The 12,742-nt window shown below is 39.2% G+C and overlaps 2 protein-coding genes across 2 annotated transcripts in view; both read right to left on the bottom strand.

The window, feature by feature from the left end:
• Positions 1 to 587: 587 nt before the first annotated feature.
• LOC139728006 (beta-1,3-galactosyltransferase 5-like) lies at positions 588 to 1,658 on the bottom strand. The gene has a single exon (XM_071638971.1). The coding sequence runs from the start codon at positions 1,656 to 1,658 to the stop codon at positions 588 to 590; it is 1,071 nt and encodes a 356-aa protein (XP_071495072.1).
• An 8,971-nt stretch (positions 1,659 to 10,629) lies between these two features.
• The window catches only part of LOC139727981 (probable E3 ubiquitin-protein ligase HERC4), a 34,202-nt gene continuing 32,089 nt past the window's right edge, over positions 10,630 to 12,742 (bottom strand). Inside the window, exon 21 of the mRNA XM_071638951.1 lies at positions 10,630 to 11,388. Within this exon, the coding sequence (XP_071495052.1) occupies positions 11,180 to 11,388 (209 nt within the window). The 3' untranslated portion in view covers positions 10,630 to 11,179. The remainder of the gene's footprint in view (positions 11,389 to 12,742) is intronic.

The following is a 12,742-nucleotide window of genomic DNA, read 5'->3' as shown; positions in this document are numbered from 1 at the left end:
TGGAAACATGAAAGATTTAAATTGAGTGGAACAATAACGACAATCGAAATAGTTATCAAGGTCAAACATAGCTCACAGTAATGTGTTCGGTATTGTTCTACATAATTCACATCCAGGGAGTGTATAAAATGAATGTTACCGCGGGAGCGTTTTGATAAAAGGGTTGTTGGGGTATTACATTTCGGAACAATTACCATAGCTGACGAGGGTACAGAATTTGGCAAAAGATACCGCTTTAACAGTCAGGGTAAATTGACTGAAAAAAAAAAATATCCGGACGCTACTCAAACCTTGTCGCGCTAACTCTTGTTTGAAAGGCTCTGTTAAAACGAGGTTTTGATTTGTGCCTGAACACATGTCTGAGCATAACTTTATGCATTTTTGACAAGAACAGCGCTCCACTTGCCGGTATTTTACACTACAGGCGCTTTATAGCAACCTCAGGATATTCAATACATGCAATATTGATGTTTGTTTCTGTTTATTGTTTCGCTTTAATATCGTAAGTTTAGAGTGACCAGCACTATTCTTTCGCCAAGTCAGGGAGCTAGCGCTTATTTCAGTAATACATTACACGTGTCTCAAGTTTAACTTGCGTCCATTTTTCGAACGTTTGCTTTGCGACTTCTGAGTAGGTTCTGGGGTACTCTGGCTTGGCGTTTACCCTGAATGAAGACTCGCCATTTGCATTTCTTGCTCTCCGCTGCTATCTGGTGGTAGACGTACTGGTTTTGGGGGTTGTCGACGCCGTGGACGACGTATGGACGATGACATGGCTCGATTGCCAGCAACGACGAATTCGTGGTCGATGGGTTGACGAAATTTGAAGAGTCGACTGGATAAACCCCCACGAGAGAAGCTAGGACGCCGAGGTAAGCATCTTCCACTGGGAACGGGTGTCTCATGGCTGCTTTATGTACCACATCACTGAGGGTATGGTATGAAAGAAGGTATCCGAATCCACTCGCATAGGGTGGATAGCGCATATGTGGGTAGTCCTGGCGAGAAACGTACCACCTGTGTGTGGGGTTCCGGTGGACCTCGGCGTTCTCGATTTTGCATCCGACATACAGGTGATTCTTTCTCCACGCCGTCGAGTCTCGGAGGGCTAGGTCACCCGCGATGACATCAGGGTCTACAAAGCAATCATCATCCGTCTTCAGGTAATACTTCGGTCGGCAGTGGCGCCATACCCATGACATTCCGTGCAGAACTTTTACCGATAAATTGCGATAGGTATCGACATAATTTCCGATCAGTATATCGCCATGAATTTTGCTCTCCGATTCGACCGATTCTAAAATCGATCCATTGAGCCCCCCTCTGCCGATGAGGAAGAACGTCCGGTACCTGGGAGGGTTGCCGTTAAAGGAATCTTGTCCCCAAGTTCCACGTATGGCACTTCGACGTATCACATTGCCAGGTGACGATAGCACCACGATATTCAGCAGTAATCCTCGCTCGCAAGCCGGAGATAGATCGGTGTCGGCGTCCTCGTGATATTGGTCCCACACGACATCTAACACTGTGTCGTTTGCATTCACACCGTCTAGAAAGAGCATGTCATCGTCAATGCTCATTCCGCCAACATACGATTCGTCAAATAAAGTCCGATCAGGGGCGTCATCGATGTTTGCCGTTCTGTAAACACTGACCATGACGACGAGCAGGAGAAAAGACGAAACAAATCGCAATGGGTTGAAGAGTAGTCTTAGGAGTCTCCATCGCAAATTGATGGAAACCATATTCCTCTTCTGTTATCAGTCCGACAGATTCGATTTTTTTTTTCGGTTAGCTTGGGCGAAAAGGAATCTTGAAAAATGACTGGGAGAAATAATTACCGTTTTGTAGAAATTTAACTACACACGTCCCGGCCTAGAAAATGTTTCCTTCAGTATGTTTGTTTGTCGGCTCGTTGCTGTCATTTCGGACAAAATAATCCTCTCACTGCCACGAAATTACACAATTCCGGTGCTCACTCGGTCTTCCACTTTGAGTGTTATACAAAGATAGGCCACGCGAGTATACAGCACTGATATAGTGCTAAGAATATTGCGTAAGTATAGACGATTGAGGTTTACCCGTATACCATTCACTGTGAAGACTCACATCACCGTAAAATCCAGGCACAAAAACACGCGAGGTGTAGGGACATGTTTCAACATCATGACCAACGTTGCGGGATCAACTTAAAGCGGCAGCCTTAAAGCACCATTATGTAAAATAATGCAGCGAAAATTCCTGAAAGATTCGAGTTTCGTGAAGGTTTCAGTGCGATGTTACATGCTCACGTGATTCCCAGCGGTATAGGGCCATTATACTGTCTTGTTACGAAGTAAAGCTGTATGTAAGAAGATGCGTCAGCGTGTTAAGGAGCCACCGTGCTCGAATATTTCACTTCCGGAAGAATCAGTGACTGGGAAGAGTGTTGGATTGCACAGATTACACTATTTCAGCATGACATACGTCGTTATACACGGTGGAAAAGCCGAAGTGAATGACGACAAAATATTGCATACGAAATGTGCAGGACAGCTATAGGGCAGGCACGTTCATCCATGGGCTTGATTGGGCTATTGACAATGAAACATCCGTCCTGTCAGTGATTAGCCGGCTTCCTCTGGTTGCTAGCATATCTGGAAGGGCACGAGGAGCTTTTAATAGTCGTATGACCCTAGGAGCTCAAAAGGAGGGCGGATAAGAAGGTTTGACTGTGCGTGTGCCTTCATTCTTAAGGAGCACGTGAAGGTGGGGGGAAGCGGTTTGCGCGACTTTGCACAAACCAAGCCTATCGGTGCATCATTAAATTATCAACACTCAAGATAAGATCGAGTAGCACACAAGTCTTACGGCTACACAAAATTTAACTGCGAGTATTTTACAATGATAAACTTAACCCCCCCCCAAAAAAAAAAAAATAATAATAATAATACAAGTGCTGCGTAATCATGCTTTCCTTGAAAGGTAATCAGGAATTAAAATAAGAGAGAAAATAGGTTCGCAATTACGAAGGGACAATTCTGATTGCTTAATCTATTTTTATGTAATAATGATAACATAAGATGGAAAACATAAGGTCCCTATATGTCAGCAAAATTGCCCAGTTACATCAACCCACTTTCATGTATTGTGAATACATAAGTAAACGCGTTAGTGAGTCAAAAATGAAAATGATGATGAACGACGCGTGTGGGAATGATTTTCTGCAAACGTCTCTAAATATAACAGATCCTCCAAAACCACGAAACATAACAATTGAAGACAACCGCAGCTGTGTAAAGGGTAACCGTGTTACGGGACATGAGTCAACCCCATCACGGGTCTCTGCCCCAGCAATGTGTGCCTAGTGCACGGGAAGGTGAGATAGGGGTTCGGTGTCTGGAAATAAAAAACCGAGGATAATCGAATAAGGAACACCTCCCAGACGGATGCTACGTGCCGTTGGGTTTGCAGGAGATAGAGCTGACGAATTATTCGTCGACTCCCGAGTGACACAGGCAAGAAATACAGGGCGAAGACGGGCGGCGGCACAGCGAACGACAAAAAGCATGATGTCACTCGAGGATGAAATTTTGCCACTTTTGCTGCAACTCTTTGCTAGGACTTAAGCAAACATGCGACATTTACAACTCCAGCATATCTCCCGACATCACTATAGAGACATCTCGGGTCGATCTTGAATAACAAAACCTCATTAATGTTGTTTTTGCACACTCCTTCCTGCCCTGATTCTGAGGTTTTCTGCAACTGACAACGATCATTATTCCAAATCTATTGGAACTTCCTTTTCGTTAATTGAGACTTGCGCATGTAGCATATTGCATATACTGTACAAATATGGGAGAATCTCCTTCAGCTCTTTTTCATTTTTCAGGAACATTGTTGTCACGCAATTTCCTCATCTACACACATTTCTTTCATTCTACTAGGGTGATATGCACACTATTTTAAATACACAAACAAAAACACTGGAGTGAGATAATAACACACACACAAACATACAAACACACACATAGTATTTACCATATACAAACTCCATGCTTTTTACTCATATTAATTATAACTGAGAAATATTGGACAACACTAAAAAAACATAAATATGATTAGTCTATATGAACTCCATGTTATTGACTCATATGAATTTAAACTGCAACTGAGAAATACTAGGCAACACTACACAAAGATTTTTGTTTCTCGATATTTATTTATGAAACACATCAATACCTCTTTGTGATGCCGGTTATATTTTGATCGATGATTAATGAAGTCAAAAGACAGTCCATGAAAAAAAAAAAGGCAACTGCAATCTTTTGGTGAAAATTTTTAACATACACAAGGTGGGATTACACACATAAGAAAAAAATCTTGCACATACCCTAGTGATGTAATAAATCAGGTGTATATATACATCATATATATGCATTTATATATAAAACACAATATAATTGTGTAATCACACTTTAAGGTTCTAGACAGAGAATAACACAGAGACATGCGTTTATGACAGTCCATTACACTGTGAAGCACAGTCAATGACAATGCAGACATTGATTGTTGTCACGATTTCTAAATGCATTTATCACATAATGAAAATGTATAGGAGATCTTCAACTTGAAAGTTTCAGAGACTTTCTGAAAAGTCACTTCTCATCAACGATCTACCATGAAAGGATGTACATCTAAAATATGAAATCATACTGACAAAAGGCACAGAAAATGATCATAACAAACTGCTAAGTAAATGTTTCAAGTATTTGCATAAATCCTGGTAATTGTTCATTTAAGTTTATTTCTAATGGCTTTCAGATATCAAGAGTGTCACAACATTATTACTATGTATATACTTCATTTGTTTATACTGCTCTGGCTTTTTTTTTTTTTCAAACCATTTCATCAAAACATTTATTCTGAGTTGCATTCCCCTAAGAGAGTAATTGTGTAATTCCTTTCTGCAGAAAAATGATAATACAAATGTGGGATTTGTTTCACTGTAGGACCCACTGCACCATAGTGTAGACGGGTGAAATTTACTGGTTTCAAATCTTGTGCAGTATTGGGTAGATTCACACTATCCCAAAACCCAATTCGTCAGTTACAGACATATCATTATCATATCGATACTTCTGTCTTCAAGTTGCATTCTCAAACACATCCAATGTCATTTATTTCACACTATGTAACTCAGCATAAGATATTATTTCATCTTTGAATTTAGGGGGGTTCAAAAAAAAAAAAAAATGGGCGGATGACATTTGCAGTAAGGTCAATATCTTTTCTATGGAGAGGAGAAAGCATGCCTATTCTGCCAATTACTCAATCTATTTCATCTAACTCTGAACTTACCGGTTACTATGACAACACAAGTGCAACAGTCTGTCTTGCATCAACTCATCACTGAAGCCACATAACTCCAAAGATATCCAACAAAGATATTTCCATATCAATAGTTGTATTGATCACACTTACTAAATATGTCTATCTCAAAGTCGTTTGGTATCCAACGATGATCTACACTAAATGAAAATCATACAATGGCAGAGTAACAATGGTCTGTTTATGCTGTAGGTGATGCAATAATTGACACTCGTGGTCTTTAACCACGGGTAGGATTTAGAAAAAAAATCTGCAAGAAATCTTGGGCAGTATCGGGTGTCATCACTGCAACAGTTGCACATGAGCACTTGAATCATGCTGTCATATGATGCCAAATGACAAATACACAATTCATGGCGAACCACAGTTAGGGTATCCATCCTTTTGGATCGTTTGTTTGTTTGTTTGTTTGTATGTTTGTTTTTTATAAGTTACACATGTGGAAGCCTCATGAAACCGCGAAGAGCCAGCAAATCATACTGCAGACCTTTGAGGTACTTGTCGTATATGGTGACAGGCTGACGAGATCAATTGTACATATACCCTGAATCAACCCTCCTCACATTTTATTCCTAACTCCCATTTGCTTTTGTCATCAAGAAATCTCACACATCACCACAGTTATGTGAAATGGGGGTTCTTGGCAGTCTGTCTCTCCCAGGATTGATGATATATTGTACGCTGACAGCAATTCAAACTTGGAACCACATCTCCTGTGTTTAACATGCAGCACAAAATACACATAGCAGATGGGGGTTTACATGATACATTATATGTCACATGGCACCGTCACAGTTCTTGTTTGGTTTGTTGACTCATGTGTGGGTGCTTATACATTTAAATATAACTTTAGACATACACACACACAAACACACACATATATTATACATAATACTTGGTAGATTACGTACCTGTACAGCGTATCTTGTAAACAATTCTATCATTTTTACACTGTTTCAAGAAAGCATGGAGTTTTGGCATTGGCTGTTCATGGAATCTAATGACGTGACTATTGGTACAATAGGCTACTAAAGTTAAGGTAATCTTGCAGAATTATCAAATAACCCTGTCTTTTCCAAAAGCAGGCAAGCTGCGCATCAATTCTACAAGAAAATGCAGTATTGCAGAGGCAACCAGTTAAATTCAGTGGCATCCAGTACGTGTAAGGTCTTGGCATTGACATCTTGAGATCATGCCCAGTGTTTCAGGTCGAATCATACTGGTACTACACGGGAGCCTTGTTACAATGTTTATAACGAGGACCTAAAAATCCATGACATTGCCTTGCTACAGAGACCATGGTTTCTCACTATGTTGGGGTTCAAAAACAAAGAAATATGATGCGGTGGGATCTGCAAAAACTACCTTGTTATAAAAGACACTAGTCATATCTGACCTCTTTATGAGGTTCCACCCTAACTGGTGTATGTTATATGCTCACAATACTATTGCACCACAAGTGATGTTATCATACAACTTCTTGTACACCGAATCAAATATATATAATGTGGTAATAAAACAAGGATTGCACATTTTAAATGCAGAAGAATATCTTGCTAACACTGACGCGCTGAATACTTCAATGAGTGCGAATAATAAAAGCGATGAATGCGCAGAAAGAAAACAACAGCTCAATAACTTCTGGTACGGCTACTACTGTGCAATCTCTGACATATTTTGCATACTCCCTCACAACGCAATAATATATGAAAAGGTTAAGTGTGTATTGCATATAGGTTAATATTACATGTCTTTGACTGAATTAAAGAAGCAGTTTTCAAGCACCGTTTTGTGACAATACTCTGCTGCCCACTTGGCAAAATCAGTACAAAAGGATAAATTGATCATTGGGAGACATACTTACCAAACTGGTACACATATACATTGTATATCTGAGGCACTCATGAGCAATCTACACTGTAGCTTCCAGAATGCCATCAGTATTGTACATTTGCGGGATACAATTATTATGGAATCATAAGATTATCTGGCACACACAATCATGTTCGACAGCAATACATTTTCTGAATTGCTTTTGAGCAGAGTGGTGTGTTACTTTACCCAGAAAAGACTTAAATGATAAAGACAGACAAACATTATCACTTAGTTGGCATTTGAATCGATATCTAAACGGTATATCATATCTGGGGTGACAACACTCTGTATCAAAAAATCATACATTTTCAGGAGAGCAAAAAAACATTGTAATGTTTGCAACATTTTTGCACAATATCGTCAATTTTTATGTCAATCAATGTTCAAACATGGATATGGACTGCATCGATAACTGTTCTGCTTGGAAACCTACATCAGTGATTTTGTTACAATATTTTTGGATTTATTATTATTATTATTTTTTTTAATAAACTGTTATGCCAAGGGGTCTTGTCATCCCAGCAACAAATGTGCATTTTACACAATATTTGTTTCCATAACACTTTTTGCTAGTGGGTGGTGGATTTGAAAAATCAAACATATCCACAATTTATTTATTTATTTATTGTATTTTTATTTTTATTTTTATTTATCTTTATTTATTTACTCTATTTTTTTTTTTTTTTTTTTTTTTTGGGGGGGGGGGGGGGGGGGGGGGGGGGGGGTGATAATTGTCAGTTCTTGGAGAGGGATGGAGGTACAATGTATGGTACAGCACTAACCAACAGCAGATAAAGCAAGGCAACATGCTCTTACAGAGCACAGTCTCTCCCCTAGAATGTTTTACTCTTTTCAGATACATCTTCCTGTTAACCCATTGAAGGCGAGTCCCGAGTTTACTCGGGCAGGTGTCTGTGGGAAATGTGTGTTGTAGCAAAATTAGCTCATCCTCAAAGGGTTAATATACAGGTGATTCATCTATTTTACTCAACTCATTCTACAGTGTACTTTACACGAATGCTTCATTCATCAATTTCTTGCTTTACATCCATGATTGTTACATCAGCACAGAGGATCAAGTTGCAACTGTTAGCCCTAAACTGTACAACACTGAATCACTACATATTTTTATCAATCATCAGCATATGAAGAGTTCGTTTCCAAAAAACGATAAGTCCATATTTGCCAAATGGAGATATTTGCGATTAAAGGTCAAGAAAAATAAAGAGAATAATAAGAATCTTTTTGCTTCTTTAGGCCATAACTTCAAAAATGTACCTTTATATGTAGTGACAAATATATCATTTAAAAGGTATTATTTTGTAGTTTATGACAGAGTTCTTACTTCAAAATCTTCAAAAATCGGTTTTTGCAAACAAACTCTTCATATGTAAAAGTTTGACTTCAGACCATGTCATTATTATCACACTACAAAAACCCTAGTGTCATTTATGGTAATAGGGTTTCAAAATAAAAGAAAATAATTCAACTGTAAATAATCTCTAGAACTTGTACCAAGGAAAATGGCTTGTGATGATGACACATCCATAACATTTATCAATTACTTCACTTCTGGAACAACATCTTTACTTATATAATTTGTTTAAACACATGTTTCATGTAAGAAATCAACAAAAAATACCCAGGAGAGTAATTTGAAGAAACATTTAAAGCTGATTTCAAACTGTCATATCTAACCTTTCTCAGGGTAGATAAAATTTGGACTCTGGCCAGGAGTTTGTGTAGATTTTCATACAATAATTACTCAGCCATGGGGTAACTTCAACCAGAGACTCCAACTCTCCCGCTCTCGACGGGAGATTTCCTCCCGAAAGCCCATTTTTTCCAAAATCTCCCGTTCTCCCGCCCTGGCTCTATGTCTCCCATTTGAAATGATCTCTTACTCAGTGTCATCATATGTTGAAAAATGAACATGAGATAGCATGAGAGAGCATCTAGATCCCTAGAGCTTCCAGGGCCCTTCAGTGGGCCCTGGACTCCGGATGCAAGGAACTTCGCACTTTACGCTCGTGATTTGCGCTTCACACACATCAAGTTGGAGTCTCCCGTTTTCTAGGGGTTTCAGGCAGGAGAATCTCCAGATCAGAAGGTGCTTAGGGTTGGAGTCTCTGTTCAACTGTGCATTCGTGTACAAACTCTTTTAAGCATACTGGAAAGTGCATTTGACTTTTCCAGAGGGAGTTCTAAGCTAACTAAGCATAGAGAAAAACTATGCTTAAGCAATCATGGTTGCATGCATATATGCTCACATTGTGCATGGACAAGACAACAGTCACAATCCACTATAACGCTTGATAACAACATCACTTCTTCCTCTACATCATGCAATATATCATGGCATACGAAACATACATTTTGAAGAAGTACATGTACAGCTCAACAATGGACTGTGCAATGAAGTGCACCTTCAGATACATCAGACAGAGATCATCACGAGTCTCAATGTCTGTGGCAAAGGCTAAACATCAAAAGGGATGACATGTAGCAATGGTGCTTTTTGTATCAATGTGTCACACACAAATTACCAGTACAGGACAGTATGAGTGTGATTGAGACTTGTAGTTACGATACAACTACGCCAAACTGACCTTCACAGACTTGCGTAGAAACTGTGATGATTATTGGTACATTCTCATGATATGTGCGATATCTGTCTCTGCATATCCAGTTTGCATAAAGATTCAGATTTTGCTCTTGTAACACCAGAAGACACAGCATCCTGAACAAATGTCTTCAAACATCATGCGCATAGCATGATGAGGACAATGGCCCACAGTACATGACTTCCATACAGCATGCATGTGAACATATGTAATACAGAACAGTACAGGGTATTGATAAAGTTATTACAGAACGCACAGCCGACAGGCATGCTTTACTCACTATAGTTGGTAGAACAGGAAATTTTTAGGATTCTCTCTACATTTGCTGTCAGAAAAAGTTGGTTATTCAAAAAAAAGAAGAAAAGATTAAGTATTAAAACTCATTACGGGGAAAGCATTTTATTTTCTGAACATTGAGCAACATATGACAGAAATAGACAACTGCCATTCCTGTGAGAGATTTTCCTCACTTCGGACCTGTTAACAGATTTTAACACCTTCCTGTAATAAATGTACATGTCAAACTGTGTTAAGCTTTTTAAACATATCATCAACAACATACTGCAGATTGGCTGTAGCTATCCTATACCATAACATTTTGCCATATAATGACACATAACAAACTTGTATAGAGAAATAATTTCTTCAATGTGGAAAATATGCAGGTATAAAAAAAAAACATTAAAGGGCAAGACATACATTAGAATAATTTGTTCATCATCTCATGACACTCTATTTCTAAAAAGGCACTGAAATAGAATCAGACTGATTTGTTTCAATGGCCCCTCTCAGCATTGCATAATGTGGCAGTCACTGCATAACATGTGTCCTCCCTCAGATAAAGGAAGGAAGAGACTACACTGAGGCATCATTCCTTGAGGGGGCCTCATGTCTATTCCCTGCCACTGGCATCCACACCACCAACACCTCATTTGCTTGGTATCCTTCACGATGAGGCACCACTGCATATACGTAATAAACGATGCTCCTCTTCTTCAGAATCCTATGTGCCATTCTCACATGCACTAACCTGTACAGGATGAGATCTGCACTAGACATATCATCTCAGGTCGCCACGCATCTCCATGCAGATTCTGGGATGGGTGTAGCCGTGCCCCCGTTGAACATGAAAGTGATTCCTCCAAAAGAGGACACCAGCCATCTTCATTTATGCTGAGATAATTCCCCCAAAAGCTCCTTCCACAATAAATTCACCATCTGGGCAGGAAGGAGCTCCAGCCAAGAATATAAGCAGGTGTCCCCAATTTCATTTGGATTAAATCCACGACCCTCCTTGGTTGGGTCCCTCAAGCCAGTGTGAACCCTTGGGTGTGTTCTATGGCTGTGAGCAGCTTTTCCTTGAGGACCTCCTTGGTGGTGTACATGGGCAGGTCCAGGAGGTTGAAGCAGGTGTGGGCCACGGGGTAGAACTCCTCACCCCCTTTGACTGGTTGGATGATCACCTGTAAACTCTTCCAGCCTTGGATTGGGATGTGATCATTCCCTGTCAAGAAGACTGAAAAAAAAAGAATAATAACAACCTGAAAACAAAGGGCCAACCAAACTCATACACGTAAGCCCCATTGCCAGTTCAATAGCAAACTTCCATCTTAACAGAAACAATAAACACTTTAGCCTACGATGTAATGCAAACTGTGAATATAAATAATTCCTATGTATTATAGTGCATCTGAATAGTGCACAACCAGAAAAAATTTGTGGCATGAAAATTTCATGAATTCGGACCTATGGCCTTTTTCCAGCATGAAACTTTTGCACATTGGAGCCGGCAGCCTTTTTCACAGTATAAATGAAACTTTCGCAAATTGCTGACCATGAAAAATTACAAGTACTCATAATCAAAAGATATCTTGCACACAAACACTGAGCACTGGTCAATAAGAAACACAACGGAACTGAATACACACTACAAAACACACACAGTTTGAAAGTGCAGTTGCAATTTTGTTTGATCGCACACTACACGTAGGTCTAACTGTCCCAGCAGCACTACAGGTCAACTGATACTTCACTGGCATTCAATGCATTGTCTAAACTTTTGCATGCATTTTACATTCACAAATCTTGGCTCCTTGCAAGATTTGCAAAAGCTTCAAGCACATGAAATATTTCTGGTTTTACAGTTTACTTGTCGAGTATTGACAAGGATTTTGGTCCATTATTCCTCCATATACATACTACATATTTCTTCTGCACCCATGGCCTAGGACGGTGGTAATATAGGCAAAACCCTTCAACAGAAGAAGGAGTTTAATCTAAAGGGTCTCACCTGTGATACAAACTTCATAATCCACATGAACCTACTTTGTACACAGAAGGGCCTGAACATTGATACTACCTGGGCCTGAATTCAGGCTTTTGCCTGATAACTGGTATCCCTGTGTCTGCTTGATAATCAACAGTACAGTTTACCCTTGAGAGCAGTGATTAAAAACATGTTTGAGATAACACATTTGATGCATTGTATGTGTAGGTCAGTTGTATCACAAAACATCCTACCATGCAAAAAATTTTGCAATAAATCCTAAAATATGAGGAGATATCACTATTTTTCTCAATAAACCATAACTGTAAAAGGTTTATTCTAGAAACATTTTTACTACAACTATTGTTCACATTTTGCATATTTAACAATACTTGACATTAATTATGCCGATTTGAATTTTTACATTGGTTGTTTCTATCCCTAGCTCACATTTTAAAACTATTTTGAAGCACTAAAGCTGGGTTTTTGTTTCATCTGCAAATGGTAAATTATGCCTTTAATAATACTCCTTGTATCACATATCCAACTACCAGCTGGTTCCATGATACATGTGCATCTACACATTACTTAGATTAACCCACTG

Source organism: Diadema antillarum, unplaced genomic scaffold (genome assembly GCF_040938485.1).
Source record: "Diadema antillarum isolate AM-2024a unplaced genomic scaffold, OU_Dant_1.0 seq00000161_RagTag, whole genome shotgun sequence".
Lineage (NCBI taxonomy): Eukaryota > Metazoa > Echinodermata > Echinoidea > Diadematoida > Diadematidae > Diadema > Diadema antillarum.
This window is presented reverse-complemented; position numbering and strand designations above follow the sequence as displayed.